Source organism: Cyclopterus lumpus, chromosome 6 (genome assembly GCF_009769545.1).
Source record: "Cyclopterus lumpus isolate fCycLum1 chromosome 6, fCycLum1.pri, whole genome shotgun sequence".
Lineage (NCBI taxonomy): Eukaryota > Metazoa > Chordata > Actinopteri > Perciformes > Cyclopteridae > Cyclopterus > Cyclopterus lumpus.
The window spans coordinates 11,772,501-11,794,024 of NC_046971.1; the positions used below are offsets into that span (position 1 = coordinate 11,772,501).

The 21,524-nt window shown below is 41.2% G+C and overlaps 2 protein-coding genes across 4 annotated transcripts; one reads left to right on the forward strand and one right to left on the reverse strand.

The window, feature by feature from the left end:
* The first annotated feature begins 1,070 nt into the window (after positions 1-1,070).
* lactb (lactamase, beta) lies at positions 1,071-5,344 on the forward strand. Of its 3 annotated transcripts, none has more exons than XM_034535613.1 (6): positions 1,071-1,618; positions 1,724-1,790; positions 2,445-2,635; positions 2,725-3,034; positions 3,131-3,296; positions 4,015-5,344. In XM_034535613.1, exons 1-6 carry the CDS (start codon positions 1,241-1,243, stop codon positions 4,538-4,540), a joined length of 1,638 nt encoding a protein of 545 aa, XP_034391504.1. In that variant the 5' UTR covers positions 1,071-1,240; the 3' UTR covers positions 4,541-5,344. The 3 variants fall into 3 exon arrangements, with proteins under 3 accessions (XP_034391504.1, XP_034391505.1, XP_034391503.1); XM_034535614.1 differs by having other exon boundaries at positions 1,071-1,606; XM_034535612.1 differs by having other exon boundaries at positions 1,071-1,790.
* A 770-nt stretch (positions 5,345-6,114) lies between these two features.
* LOC117732009 (OMEGA-stichotoxin-Shd4a-like) lies at positions 6,115-7,822 on the reverse strand. The gene is made up of 5 exons (XM_034534611.1): positions 7,769-7,822; positions 7,507-7,531; positions 7,319-7,412; positions 7,029-7,181; positions 6,115-6,887 (listed from the first exon to the last, which is right to left on the reverse strand). The coding sequence occupies exons 1-5, from the start codon at positions 7,820-7,822 to the stop codon at positions 6,815-6,817; spliced, it is 399 nt and encodes a 132-aa protein (XP_034390502.1). The 3' UTR covers positions 6,115-6,814.
* Positions 7,823-21,524: the final 13,702 nt, after the last annotated feature.

Below are 21,524 nucleotides of genomic sequence, written 5' to 3' on the forward strand. Positions count from 1 at the left end.
CATGTACTGAAAGAGTATAGGGATTTCACACTGATTTACAAGGATGGTGCTAAGAAACCTGAGACAGGAGTGGGGTGGCAATACCAGCTAAAGGAAGAGGAATCAACAGGACATCTGATAATCTAGGGGTTTACACAGTGGAGATGCTGTCAGTGCTGGTTGCACTACGATGGGTGGAAAAATATAGATATGAAAAGGTGTTGATGTGCTCCGACTTATCCACAGCCCAGCAAGTTTAAGGTATTTTCATTCAAACAGGCGTCAAGATTTACTGTATGAAGTCCTTCAGTCAGCCACAAGAATAACTAACCAGGGAAGTCAGGTTAAACTCCTGTGGGTTCCAGCGCATGTAGGGAAGTAGAGGGAGGAGGGAGGAGTTGACAAAGAGGGATTTAAAGAAAATAAATCTAGATATGCAAATTAGTATCAGGAAAGCAGAGGCCAAGTGTATTATTTGGGAAAAAATAAACCGAATATGACAAAAAGAAGGTGAGAAAGGGGGACTTTTATATCTTATTCAAAAGAGTGTCACAGTTATAAGGGTCAGTAGTTTGAACCGGAAAGAGGAAACAATGTTGACAGTTTTACAGTTGGACCATTGAGCGCTAAACAAAACACTGATACTGATTTTTTTTAAAAACAAAAAACATCAGACTGACAGGGTTGAGTGAGGGATGTGGACAAGAGGAGTCAGTAGAGCATTTAGTTTTGAGTTGTAGTGGATATGCGATGCAGACAGAGATGACGAGGAATAATCTGAGGGAATTAGTGGTGCATGAATGCACATTAAAAGGAGTACTCAGCATGGGTGAGGGAGCACAGGTTATATATATATATATATATATATATATATATATATATATATATATATATATATATATATATATATATATGTGTGTGTGGAAATATGATGTGATGGAAATGCAGGGATATGGTACAAGGGTGCTTTTCAAATGCTAGGATTTATAGTATGGAGTGTAAAACATGGAGGATAAAATATAGGTTAACGTAGTATGTGTGGTATTTTATTTTGTGTATGTGATTTCTTCTGATTGGTTTGCTTTGGGGGAAAGAGTGTACGAATATTGGCTGATCCGGAGCAGAAGGTGGCGGTAATGTACCAACAAGTACGCCAACCGCCGTAAAAAACAGAAGAAGAAGAAAAACAACAACAACAACAACAACAGCAACAAGAGTCAGGGATCGAGAAAAGCAGACAAGAGAAGCAGCACATTCAACAATGTCACGATTGTTTTTGCCAAATCGCCTTTGTGCCAAATGTACCCTCCTAACAGCGCGCGCGCCTCCTCTGTTGACGTCGCGAGGCGCAGCGCGAGCCAAGCAGCAGCAGTTCGATAAGCCGAGTGTTTTTATTCAGCAGCAAATACGATATGTCGGAGGGTCAAACGCAGGGTTTTTTAAATACAGGTCAACGTCCAGGATTTGGATATGTGGCGTTGCTGCGGGGATCGCTATCGCTCTCGGACTGAAATATCGCGATGACACAGCCAGCAGTTCCTGTGATGATCAAGTCGAAGAAGCACAGAGGACGGATCGATACAGCGATGCCATACGAGTTAGCAGGGACCTCGTGGAGAGAATACAGGTAAGCGTTCAGGTAAGTGCTCGCTTTGAGGGCCCTTTCCTTTCTCCTTGTAGGCTCCGCCTACGCTCAGTGTCACCTGCATCACTTCAGTGTGTGTTCTGGTCTATTGTCATTCAGACCGAGGTCGGGGCTCCCGGGCTGGTGGTGGGGGTCTCTGTGGATGGGGCTGAAGTCTGGAGTGAAGGTTGGTGCCTACCAAGTCAGCCAAATAAATTGTTAACAAAACAAAACAAAAAGTTGTTAAGCCTGAGCTCTGTTTGCCTATAGGAACACAAGTTCAATTCAATTCAGTTTATTTTGTATAGCCCAAAATCAAGGGCTTTACAATCTGTACACATACGACATCCCTGTCCCAGGACCTCACATCGGATCAGGAAAAACTCCCCAAAAAAATAGAAAAACCCTTTCACTGGGGAAAAGGAAACGAAACCTTCAGGAGAGCAACAGAGGAGGATCCCTCTATCAGGATGGACAGATGCAATATATGTCATGTGTACAGATGAACAGCATTACAGAGTTACGACACATTTAATGAATATGACAGAAATGTATGAATAATTAGTAGGCATGGACCACGATCCAGATTTCCACAATCCATGGCGCATCCTGAGTCCTTGCCCCTTGCTTCCTGCATCCAGCCTCTGTCCAAGTTCATTGGACCCCAAGTGATCCCTTCCAGTTGTCAACTTGTGTTTTTTAATTTTTATACTGAAATGTATAACAAATTAATTGACAGTGGGCTTTCACAATACATGGTTTTAAATGTGCAATACATGGAATCCTCTAAAAACACATTGACATTCATATATGGTGCATTTAAAATCTTCCCGTAATTCAGGGCTCGGTTATGCTGATTTGGAGAATCGCGTTCCGTGTAGCCCAGAAACAGTGATGCGGATCGCCAGCATCAGTAAACCGCTCACATCTGCAGCGGCGGCACGGCTGTGTGAGGAGGGGAAACTAGAACTTGATGTCCCTGTCCAGAAATATGTCCCAGAATTTCCCCAGAAACAATTTAATGGACAGGATGTAAGTTTCTTGAACAAAATGTCAAGAGTTTTCTTCTTATCCGGAATAATATTCTACCGTTCAGCTCACATGCACGTCATTCATTGCAGGTCACAATAACCCCTCGTATGATTCTGTCCCACCTGAGTGGTATACGGCATTATGAGAAGGATGCAAAGAAAGTGAAGGAGTCCAAGGAGAAGGCCAAGCGTCTCTTTAAGCCAGGGAAGAAAGAAGATGAAAAGAGCTCATCTGAAAACAGAGACAAACCTGCATCAGAACAAAACCCCAAAGGCAAAGAAGCCACTCGGGAGAAGAAAAAAGAGTTTGAGCATGAGGAATACTACTTGAAGGACAACTTTGAAAGTGTCACTCAGGCCTTGGACCTCTTCAAGGACGACCCACTCATTTTCAAACCTGGTAAATCTGCTTGCTAAATCATTCAAATATGATACAATGTCAATTAATTGATGAGTAAGATTGACTCTTTCTTTTATTTATTTTTACTACTTGCAGGGACCACTTTTCTGTACTCCACGCACGCCTTTACCCTGCTCAGTGCTGCTGTGGAGCGAGCTGCTGGACAGCACTTCCTGAATGTCATGATGAACATGTTCCATGAGCTGGGAATGCTTAATACTGTACCCGATGAGAATGACCCTATTGTTTACCACCGCTCCAGGTAATATATAATGACATTAATGTCACTCAATGTCCAATTTGCTGTGACAGAATGTCACAAATGAGTACAGCTGTATACAACTAAACCTGGATGGATGGGATATGATTAATATCATTGCTGAATGTCCTGGCTCATGTTAAACCTTTTGTGAAACATGAACGAATAGATACAGAGAATTCATTATTTTATTATCTATTTCGACAGATCTTCCAGTGTAAAATATTGCCATAATGCTAACATGTTGCTAGTTCTGGTTAATGTTACATACTCCGCTAGCCCCTGCGCGATTTGTACTGCGCATGTGCAATTTTCAGCAGTGATGAGAAAGAAGAATGGTTCACTCATTCGCTACATCATCATGGATTTCAGACACAGTGATACTTCTTTCTGGAGCTGACAAGCTTTTTAATCTCTTTTGGGAGTTTGACACGTGCAGAATGTGTGGGTGACATGGTGGTTGTTGTTCCTTTTTAGTGTTATAGAGCTGATGAATGATGTGACGGGTGCATCGCCTCGCGTACTCTCCGATACCCGCTGCAGCATTTTAGGCTGTGCCGGATGCAATCAGGATGCTGAAATGTATCAGATATCTAATTTTGTTGAGATTTTAGTTATTAATTTGAGGTTGTTTTAAATACTCATGTTAGTTTTGTTTCATGAGTGCACAACGTGATTTTTTTTAAAAACACACAATTTCTTTGTTGATGCTCCTCCACAGATTCTACCACCTCAACAAGAGGGGACGTGTGGTGAACTGCCCATATGTAGACAACTCCTACAAGTGGGCAGGAGGCGGCTTCCTCTCCACAGTGGGTGACCTGCTGCTGTTCGGTCACGCTCTGCTCTACAGCTACCAGGTGGCCCACCTGCAGGACACTGAGGGCTTTCTCCCTGGCTTTCTCAAACCCCAAACTGCCATAGATCTTTGGTCTCCAGTTGACAGGACAGAGGCAAGCTGGGACAAGGATGGACTGTATGCCCAAGGCTGGCTGGTGGTGGAGAAACTCCAGAAATATGGGCAGTGCAGGAAGCGTAGACACTATGTGTCACACACAGGAGGCGCTGTGGGGGCTAGCAGTGTCCTCCTGGTGTTACCCAGTGAGGAGATGGATGAGAATCAAGGACAGACCCCCCTCCTCCCTCGGGGAGTGGTGGTCACCATCATCACTAACATGCAGTCAGTTGGACTCAACAGCACAGCACTGAAAATTGCACATGAGTTTGACAAAGCTAGAAGCCTATAAGAGGAAGTTATTTACAGAAGTGGGATTTCTATATTTTACTGAGAAGTATTTCAGATCAACCATGAAACCATAAAATTGTGATGAAGCTATTTGCAAAGTGAACTCAACTTACTTTCCATTGCAACACTTACATTCTGCCACTAGGTGGAAGCAATTTACCACAACTCTTAGCACAAAAAGAAGCCACTGACTTATGGCATCAGTGCCTTCATTCATCTCGACCTTTTAAAAAAAATCTAACACAACAATATTGTAATACAATTTTGCATTTGAGAGAAATAAAACATTTCATATACAATGGAAAGAGGTTAGTTGCTTTTTAAAGCATCAAGGTACACCTTCAAGTCTCTACATCCCTTAGAGTGACCTGTAAGGCTCACCCTGAACAGATATTTCCTCATAGCAACACAACATGCTTTTGGGAAAACCCTGCTGTGTGTTTACCTAATACTGCTGTTCTATCAATAATCAATAGGGTGACATTTTAACAATATATTTACTGCTCAGCTAACTTTTGAGTCGTAATATTTACTTCAACCACAAGTGCAATCCTGACATTGTCTTTGAATTTAAAGAAACAAGAACAATTCCAGATTGTGATGCCTGATTGTTGATAGTTCATGGAATAACTAAAGGTTTTGGCAGTCCACTTTTTTGTTTTTTTCACCTACAGTTACAACTGTTGGAGAATACTTGAAGTCCAGCCAAAGGGAAAGTCTCACACACTTTGCAGTCCAACAAGTTTTAATTATCTTGTAACCTCACTGAAATAAAGCCGATTTGATGCCACCATTTTCATTATAAGACTCCTGGGATCTTCTGTGCCCATGTATTTAGATCTATAGGACTGATGAATGGCTTGGGATACACTAATTATGCAGACTCCCACACAGTGTATGTGTCTGTAGTGTGTAGTGTGTGTGTGTGTGTGTGTGTGTCCAGCTTTGTGAGCGCCAGTTTGAGTGTTAAAACTGCTGAGTAAAGACATTTATTTAAAGTGAGGTCACCTTGACTGCTGCTTCAAGGGGCAATTATGGCTGAGGGTTAAGATACAATTTAGGACTAGGTTAAGAGCAGGCTAAAGGTTGAGGTTAGAAATGAATAGTATTCAATTGCGTGTGTGTGTGTGCATCACCAGAAATCACACAGTCAAATCTTTCAAGAGGGTTCAATGCATATATTAACACAAACTATGTGTTATATATTTAATAGTATATTGAGCATATTCATTAATTGATACAAGGGCTTATTTCATAATTCAATATTTCAAGTCCAATATTTAGAATAATATTTCATATAATATTACAACGCCCAACTATGCTTTCTACATTTCAGGCAAAGCACATAGATTGAAATGTGATTTAAAATGATTAACACCGGCGCCAACTTCATAGCTGTGTTAAAAAGGCTGCTGTGCAAAGTGTGATTCAATTCCCACCCACTCTCAGTTCTTGATTGTGTGTAAATAAATGACACCTTTCTGTAGCGAACAGCATGGACTCAAGAAATCTCATGAGGCGTTTATCAGCTCTTGACTAAGTTAAAGGACAACGTCGGTATTTTTCAACTTTGACTCCCATGTTCTTGTGTCTCAGTAACTAATGGGGACACCATTTATTTTCAATTGGTCCGGTACTGAGGGATAACGCTGCAGACACCAGTCGCAAAACGGGCTGTAATGTAATCTCTCGGCAACTGCTCACTGTCAATTTAGAGTGCCGAGGGACACCGGTGTTGTCTGACTTTGTTGGGTTGGAGTACAGAAAGCGTAGCTGAGTTTGATGTCATAGCTGAATGTTAATGCTTATTTTTTGCCACGCAACATGACAGAACGAGACTCTTCTGAGCAAGACACACACTAACAAAGTGACAGGATTAAGCAAAGGATACAGAAAACCTCTGTAGGGTCCTCTCCATAATGTTGTTAGGGTTATAATAACAATCTAAACATGTCACTGGAAAAAGCAAGAACTTTTAGTAGACGTTGATTGACAGTAAGCAGTTGCCCCTTGCATTACAGCTCAATACTGGACCAATTTGAATGTTGTCCCCATTGGTCACTTAGACACAAAACATGGGGGAAATAAAGTGAAAAATACTGCGCTTACGCTTTCAAGGTTAATGGCAAACAAACAGTTTTCCTCCTGCCTGTTGGTCTTGAGTCACACTCAAGTCAGGCAAGTGACACTCATCTCTGAGACTTATTTCATCATCCCACCCAGTCCACCCTCCCACTCCAGCCAAAAGAGAAACCAATGTACATCAGAAGACAGATCATACCCTGGGTTTTACTCTCCAATACTCTGGCTGATTGTTCTGTTGGCTCTGTTGCTTGGCTTTCAACATCCTACGTGTGGACAAAAGTAATGGTTATTGGCTTTCAAAGAATACATTCTGCCAAGTATCACATAAAACACTCAACACATCCTGATTTTATTTTTAGACGCCTTGAAAACGTTTGGTAATCCTCAATCCATAATGTATTTACCTGCGTATGTAGTAGATAACAACTGCCAGCATCATTAAGATTAGGAGGACAACGATGACCACGGCTGCAATTAACCCTGCTTCTGTTGTTTTGGTGTTATAGCTGGAGAGCTGGAACTGCTCACATCGGCTGCCTCTGAAATTTTCATTGCACCTGGTTTAAGATACAAGAAAATGTGTCAGCAATATCGCCATTTTGTGACATCAACAGAAATTCCAACATAAAAGTGAATGGTTCCTAAAGACTCTTTATATCAAGGACAATTGAAAATAGATTTTCTTTTTACTTACACACAGGAGAGTGTATTCATGGAAAGTATGTTATAGCACGTCCCTCCGTTCATACAATAGGTGGCTTCCTGCCCATCACAAAGGACTCCATGTTCTACAGATAGTATAACAATATTTCAGGAACGATGGTTTTAACATGGCTGAATAATTGCTTCTTAAAGTTTCTTCTGATCAGTTTTTGTTATTACCTGCCATCATTTCTTTTGCTGTTTCCTGCGAACGGAAGAAACGTTAGTGTTTGAGAAAAGGAAGTAATCTCTCACCACTGACGAGTAATCTCTCCACTGACAAAAGCATGGCATAACCAGAAGTTTCAGATGCAATAGTGAAAACAAAGCTGTCTTGTATATAAACCGTTTCTTAAATCTGAAAGACGTCATGAACTAACGTTGCTTTGTCAGAGGAATGTATCATCATCTTGACTGAAATTAATCAAAAATCTGTCCTTACCAGCTTGTGAAATCTCAGCTTTTGTAGTTGGAGCAGGTTACAGAGGTGAGTCATAGTGACGCTTCACAATACCTCCTAACTGCTTTTTGTTTCACCATGCACGTTGTCATGTGGGTGTGTTCCTCCCTTCGCCTAAAAGAATGTTGTGATTGCAGTTTGTCCACATTGCGGATGTCACACTAAATGTCAGGATACTACCTGATTGTAGGTAATGTGTTAGTGTGTGATAAATGGTGTAATTTAATGTCATGAGAGCAATAGAACTATAGACAATGTTGATATCTGACATCAGATTAACACTCAGTACATTATGGTTAGTTTTTGATCTTGTAGGTTTAGTCACATCATACGAGGATGACTGAGCAAATCACCTGTTGGGCATGTGAGCTCATCGTGTTTGGGTTTGGTGAGAAACAACTGATTGGTATGCAAAGACGGCATGAATGGCATCGTGGGAACTTTTTAGTAATCTAAAAACACTACCTTCAGACAGATCATTACTGTTGTACGAGGAACCGTTAGTTGACTCATCAACTAGTCATTTTTAATTGTTCACTGCGTTCCAGTGTTAGATTAAATGTTGTCTTTGGTCATGGTGGAGCAAATTTTAACTACTTCATATGCATTTGGTATTTAATCAGTAACAATAGATCATATTTTGACCAATCATGTTTTGTATGTACAATCTTAATTTTAAAAAATAGTAACAATAGCTCTTACATAAATGTAGTAAAGTAAAGTGAAAGCTTCGCATTAAAATGGAATACGTCTATTCTTAAGTATGTACTTGAGTAAATTTACTTAATTACTTTCCACCACTGTTGTGGTCTTATTAAGAAAGTGTGTTGTTTTGAGTTATAGTGCAACAGGATAGGCCTTTCACAGGTTATACTCAACAGACCTCAATCAGGAAACATGTGGAGATGCAACATTTATTTTGAGGACATTTCTGTTTAGTGTTTGATGGATATACACACGCACGCACACACACACACACACACACACACACACACACACACAAGGCACATCTTATAAGCCCCTGTATAATGGTTCTTTATCCGAAAGTGATAGCATATTTATTGAAAACAATGACAAGGCCGATATGTTGTTGCCATTTCTTTTATCCGATTCTCCTTTATTTCATGCGTTTTCAGGGCCTAATTCCTGCGCTACATTTTTAAGAACTCAAATAACTGTCACTACGGCAGTGACGCTGCATCCAGATACATTACGTTACAGCAGACTTGCTCATCAACACACCACAGAAATACTTGAGGTCACTGTATGAGTATTAGTGATTTGTTTTTTTCTCCTTTTCGTGCGGATGGGTTGTTATCGCGAGGAACTGAATCTCAAGTGAAGTGAAGCGAGAGTGTTTTTCACCGGCGACGCTTATAGGGTGGCTTAGAAAGGGGGATGTCTGCAGGCTCTTGTGGCTTAATAGGAATGTAGACTACTTATATGCTATATTTGATATTACTGTGTGTGTAGATCTAGCCCGGTGTCTTCCGCGTGCACAGCGCTGCTCGTCACACATCTGTAGCCCCTGGAAATCCCGTTTTCAGCACCTGGACAGCTCCCGCTAGTGAACCTCTTCTTATTATTATCGGGCACATGGAGTCCCTGGTGTGATTGTGGGGGAAGCCCTACAAGCACATTATGCCCCCCTCCGAAGATGTGGTTATCTTCCTGATTCAGTGACAGCCGTCGTCGTCTCCGCTGAAGAATGCTGCTTTCAGTCCGGAGGAGGTGTTTTCGTCGTGCACTGTCTTCTGAGAGGCGATACGGGTGCTTGGCCAACGCAAATTTAAGGGGAATCGCAACCTACACACAGCAAGAGCCGAGCTTCTCTCACACTGATCATCATCATCGCCGAGAGGGGAGATATTACCAGCATCACTGCGAGGGCGAAGGAGTCACGACCACACTTAACACAATGTAGAAAACATACGAGGTTAGTGTGTCTTTTGTGCTTCTTTTTCGAGTCACGGTTGATTTTAATGCACGCTGGGTAGTTGATTGCATTTGTGTTGCTTTTGAACAAGAATGAGACTGTTTGGCCTCTAAGCACAGTGGGAAAATATTACAGCACCATAACTGTCAATGTAGTTACTAGGTGGGAAATGATTGCAAACACATTTTGATTAGGGGTCATGTAGAAAGCCTGGAAAGAGATGGCCTACAGTGCTTGTTTTTTATGAAATGGAATAGTATAAATTGCTGTCTTTGTGGACAGCCACCTCCGCTGATGAATCCCTTACTGTAGACCGTACTATAGTAATAAGTGGCAGCTCATTATGCTGATTGTGAAGTTCAATCTCCCTGATACTATGGTTTAATCATATCCAGAAATACTTTGCTCTCCTGTAAATTACATCCAGAAACAATCTTTGATGCCACTTGCCTTTCTGTTCTCCTTACAGAAAGTTAAGCACCTTGTTAAGTGTTTTGGCTGTTTTGGCCAGATTCATATTTATTTTGTTATCATGCAAAAGATCAAATGTTTTCGGTCCTGCAGCAAAACAGTGTCATTCTCAGCCCTTGGATGACCTGGGTTGATTTATCCTGAGTAGCATTTAATCTGCTGTGCTTCACTACATTACTCTGCTGTGGTCTGCTGCGGCTGTGAATGCTGACTCCTCACCTCTCCATGTATGAAGGTTTTCACTGTGGCTGTGTGTGTGTCACACACGCTACTGTGAATCCATGAAATATTGTGTAAATCACAAATGTGTGAACAATGATGCAAATATATTGGCATGCAATCACAAATCTATTGTTGACAGCTGATTACAGTGTTACTTTTACTTTGCAACACTGAGAACTGGCTTGTTTTTTGTTGTATTAATGGACGTTACGTATTAAGCAGTTATGCGTTTCAGATTTCCCTGTCTGCTCGTGTCTGTTCCCTGCAAAGCAGCTGGAGTGGGCTTTCACTGAACGGACTTGAACATCAATGGCTCTCTATTCTGTAGCACAAAGAGTTAGCATGCTGCTATACTTGCTATGCAAGAGGTGTGATGTTCCTCAGTCCCTGATTCACGGAGCGGAGCGTATATTGGAGGAGATTTAAAATCCATTACAGTTTAGTGCTCTCCAGGAAAATAGTTGAACAGAGCATAGCTAAAGCTGAAGTTAGGACAGGGTGCCTTCATGAAAAGCATAGGCATTGATACTTCATTGGTCATTGTGCATGCATTTGTGTTATACTGCATAACTATGTATATATTTCATGATTTTTAGATTAAATGTTCATCCTTGACCTTGGAAACAGCAGTTGGCAAAAAAAAGCTGCTCTTAAGCTCCCAATTATATCTCACAATCTTTCTCAGCAGATGGAGTTTGCCCATGATTTGCTTCATGTTTTCCTTTGTTCGTAGTAATCACACTGTTCTTACATATTTTCTATAGGTGTGGTATGAGCCAGGTCTCTGCAGTGGTGAAATCACATTTCACACTTGGGGTCATTTTGTGTGGACGTCTATTTGCAGCAACAAGACCTCAACATGAGCAACCCCCAGTGAGTATAACACCCGCCAGAGCATCGTTTGAAACCGTGTCTGAGAGAGTGGGAAATCTAAAATCTCTATTTATGAACACGCAGTCTTATGCAAAGGGCATCTCAGCGTGGAAGGATATGATTAGCAGGATGGGACCTGTATATTCTCATGACCCTGATGCAAATGGCTTCAGCGGAAAAGCGGAGCCTCTTCCAGCGTCCAGAGTGAGATCCTGGCTGGTCATCTCCAGTCTCCACTGGCATCTCTCAGCATTCAGGAGGGATGTTCACTTGTCATATTCTGTTATTAATAATTACTCTGTGTGTGGTCCTCCAGACAGCCCCTGCATTCTGATGACAGCCACGGTTGGGGCTAAGAGAAGGGAAAATAGGGGGAAGAGGGAAAGGAGTGGAGTGGAGTAGAGTGGAGTGGAGTGGGAGGAGGTGGAGTGGAGTGAAGGGTTAATGCAAAATGGGTTCAGTCAGCTGCATCTTTTGGTTAAAGGCACAGGATGCTGCTTCCAACCAGCTCTGTCCAGGGATCAAACCAACAGATTAGTGCATTTGATAACCAGATAATATAGAGAATGTGTTGACTGCCTAGCAGTACAATGGCATGATATAATGCGGCTGAATACCGGTGACTCTCTGTGACAGATGGGAAACTCTCATGCACAGAAAGGTCTTTGGAGTTATTTTCACCCCTGTTCTCTTGACTTGATGCTGCTGTAAATCCCCTTGTTTTCTCTCTCCCTCTCTCTGAAGCCCTGTAGCATATCTGCTGTAGAAACAGTGGGAGGCGGGATGGAGAAATTAATAGATGCTCAAACACAACAAATTAGAAGGGATTTATCTTGCATTTTTCACATAACTGTGTAGCTTACATTAAAAGCATTTTTTTTAAACAGTATGCAAAGAAAGATGAGGTAGTGCTCTTCCTGTTTGTCCATTATGGAGCAAACAAAGCAAAAAGCACACCCTGAGGAGCCAAGCAGCCTTGAAAAGGGTCAGATTCACTGTAACTAACCTTGATGTCACGTGATCCAGTGTCCTGCTGTTCTTAATTTTCCTCCATAATGAAGGCCCCTCGACAATCACTATAGAATAAAGTCAGCTAAAATCCTTTGGATGTTAATTTGACTCAAATATATTTTTTGGCCTAATTAAAGTATTAAAATATTTAGGCTAAAATGTGTCATGGTGTTAAAATACATTGAGTGAAAGTTTCAAGAATAAGTATAATGTTGTTATTTAGTAGTCTTTTTCAAAACACAGATTCTCTTTTTTGATCAATCTCAAATTGACCTAGTTTAAAGAATAAGTCTGGCAATATTCTATATATTTTTCTTATATATTCTCTCTGTAAACCTGATAGACTGTAAACTAGTTTTATTCCCGTGCCATAGGCCTCCATTGTTTTCCAAAAACTATGAAAAACACATTAATGAGGCGCACTGTTGCTCAAGAGGAAATGTTTCTCCATCATGATGAACCTGGGCATTGTAGTTTATTTTGAGTCATTAAATGTGTATTAATCTTAGGCTGAGAATAGTCCCCAACACAATGCATCATTCCTCCAGCCTGATTAACCTTTGAGGAAAACAATGGGACCATGCTGTTTTAGGAAATGACTTTGCTCCTTTTTTAATTTAAACTTTTTAAATACTTTTTTGTATTTGTGACTTTTTTTAGACTGACATTTTCAGTGGGAATAGATGAACTTGGGGCTGAGTGCCAAAGCAGGGTATGGAAGTATTGAAAAAAAATGTTATAGGATTTTTTGGACAACAAGAAAAATATAAAATAATGAATAATAATACTCTTTAAAGTATTAATCTGTGTCCATATCCAACATTACCTGAATGCTGCTGTTGGGATGTCTGCAGATCTTACTATTTCAGGCTTTACTTTCTCTGCCTCTTAATTGAGGCGATAGGGACATAAAACGACAGCTGAAGCATTTTCTCTATTAACAGTACAAAGAAAACTCCAAAGACCAACACAACACATTCACTCTTCATTGATGCAGTGGAATTGTGAACTGCTGTAATTTCCCCGTGGACTTTGAAAGAGCAGGCATTGCCTAAAAGATCTGATCTTACAAATGTAGCATTGTGTCGGGCGCTTGTGTCAGGGCTGCTGCTACTGCTGCTGGGAAGTCTGGACGGTGCCCATATAAGTGATTTGGCCCATTGGTTCCGCTTTCCTGATCCTATCGGGGCAGTGGATTGCTGTGCACCAAGTAGTAGTCAAGTGTCGGTATACAAACTCATTGGGTAAGAAAGAGCGGCTGGGATGTTGACAGCTGGCCAGAAATACCGTGGAAGTGAGCACTCAATGACAATGATACTGATGCCCTCTGCAAACCACCCGTTCATGCTGAGAAGGCACTTTTTACTGAAGTGACAGGAGCAGAGAATGTATTGCTCAATCGGCGATTTAAGAGACAGGCACCAATCTCATCCCTTATCACCTTGATATAATAGCTATACTGTTGTTGTTGTTGTTTTTGTTGTCCTGTGTTGGAGTGCATCACATTATAATGAACACAAGCTGCTGCAATATTTAGTTTGACTCTATTAACAGTTACTTATCCAAATAAAGTTGTATAGCTGCTCTGTATAGTCACACCTGAGTGCCGAATGTTGAATGGCTGTGTGTGGGACATGACGGCAGTTTTACAGCAATTGTAGAGAATTTGAACGAAAGACCACTCCGACTCGCCACAACTACCTTTTAGCCCAAAAGACTATTATCTGCAAACACAATACAAAGAAACGTTAGGTGCAGATGTCAGTCATCTCAAAATTGTCTTAACCATATTTAAAAAAAAAGTATGAAGGAAAATACAAAATAACATTACTTGAACACATTCATGAGGAATTTAAAATGTCTTCAATCATAAAAAAAAAAAAAAAACGATTCAATGAACACTAGTTTTAGTCTTAACTTTACATATTACTATGAACAGACTCTGTTTCGACTAACATGTACACGGCCCCAGCTACAGGCCTGAAGTTAACATAATACCTCCTGATGTATCTCAATTCTGCATTTGAACCTCCTTTGTCTGCACTGATGTTAGCATTCAAAGTAAATACATATAATATAGTTTTACTTTCTGTTGTGTTCAGCAGTATTGAACTTAAGTGGTATTTGAGTACCTTTCTCACAGACGGCTGCAGAAATCGGAGGCTAGAATAGATTACAAGTGAGATTAATTTAAACTCCAGATCTATGGAACCACTGAATATTGCCATGAAGATATCCCTATTGAAGTTTTAAAAAAAGCACTCTTGTATGTTTTTTCAAGAAATATGTTACTGGAGAGTCTCTCTGAATAGAGGGTGTTATACTTTTTTTTTGTTTGTCTTTTGAGCTTCATGATGAGCCTTAGCTCTTATTCTGCATGGGTGCGAGATTCCCCCTCAAGCCATGCATGCTCTATGTTAACCTTTTTGCTTCCTCTTGGTGCTGCTAATATCACATGCCTCTGAAAAGATCCCAGACTAATTTAGCATGCTACTGGCTGTCCTTGCCTACATTGTTGAAGGGAGCAGTGTGGTCAGATGTGAAGCCTCCACTCCCTCCCCAAGATGGCAACCAGCCACTCCACTGGACCCTGCACATAATGGCTCCTGGCCCATTCTGTGATTGTCTGGAAATGTGATTTTGATGCACTGAACAGTTTGTGTCGGTCACGACGGATTAGCGTCCTTGTTGCGGTGTGTCAGAGGTGCCAAGTCCACAGATGACCCTGGGTTGTTTTGTGGTGAGTATGTAAATGGCCATTTGACCCTCAAGCTAAACAACACAGGATATGCATCGTGAAAAGAGGCAAGGCATTTAGTGAGGACACAAGAATAAGAGTCTGTGTTTCATCGCCCTATTGTGCCCTTTTAAGTTGATATAGTTCAAGTGATTCTTGGTTTTCTGTGAGAATAACAAAATAACCTTTCAAGAGAGTCTATTAAAGCACAATTAGTCAAGAAATAAGGAAAAATACCTATTTTCCTTTCCAGGCCTGCCTACATTAACATTTAACAGGAAGGTGGGTCTGCTCAGTGATCTTTACTAACTGTCTCCTCCCACTCAGTTTCACCTCCAGCACAGAGGTTGTAGAATTCACCAAGCCAATGGTCTTTGTTCCCTCTGTATTGTAATCAATGCCTTCCTCCACTGTTAAGCACTAAAGTTATTGATGTCTCCACACTGGCTGCACTGGGACAGCTGCCACGCCGTTCGAGACTCCTGTTCCAGGGTGACTTCTCCTTGTCCGCTATTGGCTGAGCTTGAAGGATCATAGTCCTCATTACACATTTAAGTTTCAGGACCTCAAAGGAAGATACAATTACACTGTATCTGGTTCTGTTGAATATAACAAACCTCATGAAGAAAATACAGTGGAGATATCAAAATGAAAAAAGGCTTTTTTTGAGCCCTTTATCCCATTTGAAGAACAATTTGGCCAGAGGATAATGCTGCTAGTTTTGCATGTTTTGACAGGCTTTTACCTTGATTTCAAGCAGCCATTAGTTTCCATTAATTTAATTGTTCTGTATAGAAACTTAGGTGAACCATCAGTGAAAACAGTCATGGTATTAGTATTTACCTGGAAATAATGACCTGATCATTAAGTCTGTTTACAGAAATCCAAATGCTGTAGAATGAATGTTGTAAAAAGAGTGTCAAATTCTGGAATATCAGTTTCTGGAGGATCCATCTACACCAACAGGGAGTTTTCAAAATGGTAACTGCTGGTAAAAAGGAAATGCACCAACTTGTTGATTGTAATACATCATTCATCTCAAGCAAGTTTTAAGTGTGAGTGTCAGTCTATAGTGATGAATAGCAATCATTCCAAACATCAATGAAGAATGTAAAGTATACATGATTCATCATTTAAGTTGCTATATAGATAGATATATTAATGTGTTGATATTTCCATATGACTGTGGCTTGATACTTCACTTCATGCTCTGCAAATCAGCTTGTTATCCCTTGCCAGGTAAATATGCCCTTGCTGAGGGTGCCAGAAAACACTGCAAACAAGGAATTTCACACCATGTTTGTTTTCATTCATCAAAATTAATCATAGTCCCAGTAGTTATTATCACACTCTGCTACCTGGAGCATTTTCCAAGCAGGTGCACTGGTTAATTCAAATAAACAGCACACTGCCGTACAACCTTGCAGTGTGGTGTTAAGTCTTCTTTGCTGAAGACTTAACACCACTACACGGGGTGACAACATGCAGAACAAAATAAAACTAGCTAAAGTATCTGTGTGTGTGTGTGTGTGTGTGTGTGTGTGTGTGTGTGTGTGTGTGTGTGTGTGTGTGTGTGTGTGTGTCTCTGTCTCTGTCTCTGTCTCTGTCTATGTCTCTGTCTCTCTCTCTCTCTCTCTCTCTCTCTCTCTCTCTCTGTGCGCCATAGGGCTCCTCCCAAGGCCAGAGCCTCAGAGCTGGAGGTGATCTCCCAGCAGGTGGAGGAGGACAACCAGTGCGTGGCCCCTGTCCAGCTGGTCAGCTTCGCCTACAGAGACTTGCCTTTGGCTGCCCTGGACATATCCCTCGCTGGATCCCAGCTCATCTCGAACCCAGATGAAGAGGACAACAGAGAGGGGTACGTCCCACAAATCCACTCCGACAACATCCTTCACCTTCTGTTGATGCTTGATAGTTTGACACAGTCAGTAAAACAATCTCTAGTTGTGGGGGGCTCGGTTAGCCTAAACAAGCAATGTTAGTGGGGTCGTGTAGAAAAAGAGGGACTGTAATAAAGGAATGTGAAGCTCATAAAAATGAACATTCTCATTGTTTGAAGCATATCAAACATCATACATTTTGACGTCGCTGGAAATAAAACGCATGATTATCAATTAAGTCTTTCTCAAATTAATTTATATCCTAAAAAGCCCAAAATGTAATTACATATTGATTGATGTTCCTGATGTTGGCCATCAGAGTTAAGAAGATACTAGAAATATGGTATTAGGGATGTTGCTGGAAAGTGCTACATCCATAATTAAGATCGCAATTACTACAATCTATAATCTACCCTGGCAGAGAAAAGCTCTGACATCACTCTGCCATTGCTCGTTATTGCACATGGTAATTATACCTGGCGTATTTAATCACCTCTCATTTTATATTAGAGTCCGGGAATCAAGGATATTTGTGTCACCATGTTAAATGGACAATGTCTACACTGATGTGTTCATTTCAGCTCAATGACACAGCAATGTCTCACTACCAGACAGGCTTCTATTCATAATGTTGATTTCTGGCAGAAAACAAAGAGTGTTGTTAGCACCATAGCTTTCCTGAAATGTCAGAGCCCTGTGGCGGTGCTGTTTCTGTTCATGCGGCCTGCTTGTCCAGGGTTTGTGTTGTTTTATTATCACCATGCTGTAGGCTCAGTTTTCTCCGGATAGGACACACCCCTGTTAGAGCACCCCTGTAGCAAGTGTCCATGGCTCTCTACTCAGGAAGCGTGACTCACAACCCTTCGGCATGCTGTGATGCTGGAATCCATCCAGAGAAAGTCGTCAAACAGCATAAGCTTAATTAGAGCAATTGCCATTTCACCATCCAATCCCCGGTGTGTCAGCTGACCATGTCCGGCTGGACTTTGCCTGGTCTGGCCCGGTCCGGGCCGATGACTCTGTGGGACTGAGGGCAGGGACAGATGGGTCCTGTCCCAAACACCCACTCTCTCATAGTACTTCATAGCTTTCTCACTTTGTCTTGATCACAAAAAGGGCAGAAAATGTGCACGTAGCAATGCCACCGCAGAGGGCAGGATCTGGCATCCCAGCCAGATTATCGTGACAGTGGGGATTCTCGCACAGCACCATATGACACCCATGTCACCTGGAATTTGGCATCTTGCAGTGGAAAAATCATGCAGTGTCAAGACATGTCTCTAAAGGATTTATCAAGTCAACAATGAGAATGTTTTTTATCATGAAAAGTAAGTCATCACTCGTTCTTATCAGAGAAACGACTTCCTCAGAGTCCAGGAAGCAGACTCGTGAGAACAATGTTGCAGTATGCTCAATGAGCTTTTGAGATTGGAATTCACGATTTTCAGGTCACAGGCATTCCAAGACATACCTGTCCTCACAGTTTCATACAAACGTTCGTATTTGTAAGCAGCTAGCTTGTCGCCACAGAATCTGGCTGCCTTTGTGACTCATGTGTGTAACATCAGAGGAATGACACAAAGGCCCTAATGGCAATGAACTGACTGATTTACTTTGCTCTGTAAACTATTTTCCTCTTGTATATTTGAATGTGTCATCACAGAGACTCCTCTGCCTACTGCAGGCTAATTTTAGCACCTTTGTCAATTATTGTGTACAAGAATGTGTAACCACTCTATTTTGTTGCAGTGACTTTGTGCATTGATTTTGATGATTAGCAGAAATCATGTCTCAAGCTACAATGACTTACATTCTTGAGAATGTTTTTATATTTAGGTATTTCAGTTTGTGGGCGTGACTCTATCCTGTGGTTGTAGATATATGAGCAGGTGAGCACTAATTTCAGTTTGATTATTAATATGCTATTAATGATAATAATATAATAATATGATATTAATATTGTTTAGTTTGTAAAGTTTATATTGACTTCTGGTCAGTGCTTTGGTTTGGATCTGGACATGGTGAAAGGAATAGCTTCATACCAATGTGCAGGAATGGGATAAGTAAGAGATCATTACGAAATCTTTGCCTTGGTTTTATATTGTTACATATGGTTGTGAAAAAACGAGCTGAAGAATACACACCAGAGATGCGCATATAGTCTTGCAAAGCAGCTCCTCATTGCTCTTTATCAGGAAACGTGGGCGGTTATGTAGGAGGTGGATGTTCTTGCGGTCTACAAGGGGCACATGCAGTCCTTGCAGATTCTGTGCAGTAGTGAGCTGGATGGAAATATTAATAGATTTTGGCAGTACCATCTTCTCCAGAACTTGCTGTAAAGTCCAAGATTAGGAGGGTGTTCACATTCACCTTTGGTCACTTAAGTAGTGTCTCATTCGTATCATTTAAAAGCTCTCTGTTTTTAAATAATGTATTTTTTTGTTGTTGCAATAATAGATAGAATATCAGCTTTTTAAGTGGATTTGAATGATTTGCCATGTTGCTGTATTGATTAAACAGTAGCAACCTAACCAACATAATATACCTAATAGACATGTGTCATAAGTGACAATAGCTGTTTGTGTGTATGCAAAGCATAAACAATTTTTAATTATTTCAAATTTGGAAGAAACATAATGGAGTGTGCATCTGTTGAATCAGTTGTTTTAATCAGTTATGTTCAATGTCACCAATAACTCCCTTCTATGGCTTCTAGGGCTGCAGGGTGGTTTGGTGGCTAGCACCGCAAGAGGGGGCTTGGGTTTGGGTTTTGATTCCCAGGCTAGATGGGCCTTCTCCGGCTTCCTCCCACATGCAGCTCATGTTAACTGAATGTGAGCGTGAATGATTTTCTGTCTTTATACGTCAGCCCTGCGATAGTCTGGCGACCTGTCCAGGGTACACTGGACAGGTCTTGCCCAATATCTTTGCCCAATATCAGATTTAATTCCACCTTAATCTTGATCGCATCTCCCTGCCTGGCACCAGTCACGAGACCCTGCTTCACATCCTGCAGATGTCCTGTGTTATCATCTTCAGATCAGCCTGCTGCCCACAGCAGCAGTAACATATGCTGTTGATCTCCAGGGGCCAAGCTGAAAGGTGTGAGCCACTGCTGTAATGACAGATGGTTCATATGGGTCAACCCGCCGCTTTGAACTAGAAAAGAGAGGAGGTGGAGGAGATAAAGAGAAGGATGGAGGAAGGAAGACCCTCCTCCACACTTATATTCACAAAGCTGCCGGCTGCAGATCAGAAGGAAATAGATTCATTTGAAGAGTGTCCTATCTGTTCATGTTGGACGGTATTGTGGGATTAACCCTGTGCCTCGTTGCATGGGGACAACCACAGATAGCTGATACAGTGTCTGGAGAAATGTTGGATATTAGATAAGCTGAAGTGAGCCCAGGCCAGCCTGGAGTGAATACATTACTCAACAATGCTCAGACTTCCCTAATTAAATAAAGTTATATAGTCACTAAAATACATTAATAAAGCAGTCAATATGCACATAATCCCACATGGGTTGACAATACTCAAGATTTAAGTATAATGGTATAACAAATCTAGACTGTAGAAAATAGCACTGACGGTCCTTTGCCAGAGTCCCGTATGAATCTTGGCAGCAGCAATATTTCATGGGGCTTTGAAACCACAGCTGTACTACCTGTTCTGTGTTGATGGATGTCCGAAAAATGAACAGGCTTTTATTCCCCCCGACTCTATTTCAAACCCAAAGAGGAACAGTCCTCTCCATCAAATTGTCTCTCTTGCCTGGCACCATGTGCGACACAATAGATGACATTTGAGTGCAGGGTTTGAGGGTTTGTTAATATTCACAGACATGCAAAGTGTGAGATTGCTTTTTAGGCTGAGAGCGAGAGAGATCAAGTGTCCTGGTGAAAACCCATTTATCAGGGACAGCTTGTCTGCTGCTCTGCACATGGAGCCCCATCCATCTCCATTTGCTTAGTATCTGTGGCCCATTTCTCTGGCGAAGACCAGCTCAGAGTTCCCTCAGCTAGGTTGTACCATGGAGTTGGATGCAAGGAGTGCAGAGATGAGAGCTGATCACGCTTGGAAACCAATAGAAAGGGCTGTTATACTGGAAAACTGCTTGCATTACTCACAGGGAATGCTAAAACCTAAAGTTTGTTTATTGGCATCTGTAATCGATTAAGCCTTTTCATTTGATTTGTTAATTTACAGCTAAAGGGTTTTCTAATTCCCCAGGCTGTAAGAGATTAATAGCGATGAGACGTGGAAGTAAAATGTACAATTGATTACCTATGATAACTTCACTTTGTTCAGCATATTTATTGCTTAGCTGGTTTTCCTCTCTCTGGGCTTCTTTGCCTCTTCTGGCTGTGGTAACACAGATGACTCAGCAGTGGTTACACAGGAAAGGATTTAGCCAGTTGTTATGCTGGTATTTGTCTTAAGAAATCTAGGCACACGCTCCACCTATGCTTTTTCAAGAAACACAAGCTCTTGAGTGAGAAAAATGCATTTATCAGGGATTAAAAGAAATGCCTTTTTCAAATGTATGAAATAAATTAAGGAACAAGTCTAATGTTGAGTTTGAATAGCCTGAATGGGATGAGGTCTTCC

Bases quoted from the DNA above. Each gene is read 5' to 3' on its own strand.
- lactb (XM_034535612.1), top strand. From the start codon at position 1,241: ATGTCACGATTGTTTTTGCCAAATCGCCTTTGTGCCAAATGTACCCTC. The intron at 1,791-2,444 runs GTTGGTGCCTAC...CCCGTAATTCAG, and splicing joins GGCTGAAGTCTGGAGTGAAG to GGCTCGGTTATGCTGATTTG. The intron at 2,636-2,724 runs GTAAGTTTCTTG...CATTCATTGCAG, and splicing joins AACAATTTAATGGACAGGAT to GTCACAATAACCCCTCGTAT.
- LOC117732009 (XM_034534611.1), bottom strand. From the start codon at position 7,822: ATGACTCACCTCTGTAACCTGCTCCAACTACAAAAGCTGAGATTTCAC. The intron at 7,532-7,768 runs GTAAGGACAGAT...TTCCGTTCGCAG, and splicing joins AGCTGAGATTTCACAAGCTG to GAAACAGCAAAAGAAATGAT. The intron at 7,413-7,506 runs GTAATAACAAAA...TACTATCTGTAG, and splicing joins AGCAAAAGAAATGATGGCAG to AACATGGAGTCCTTTGTGAT.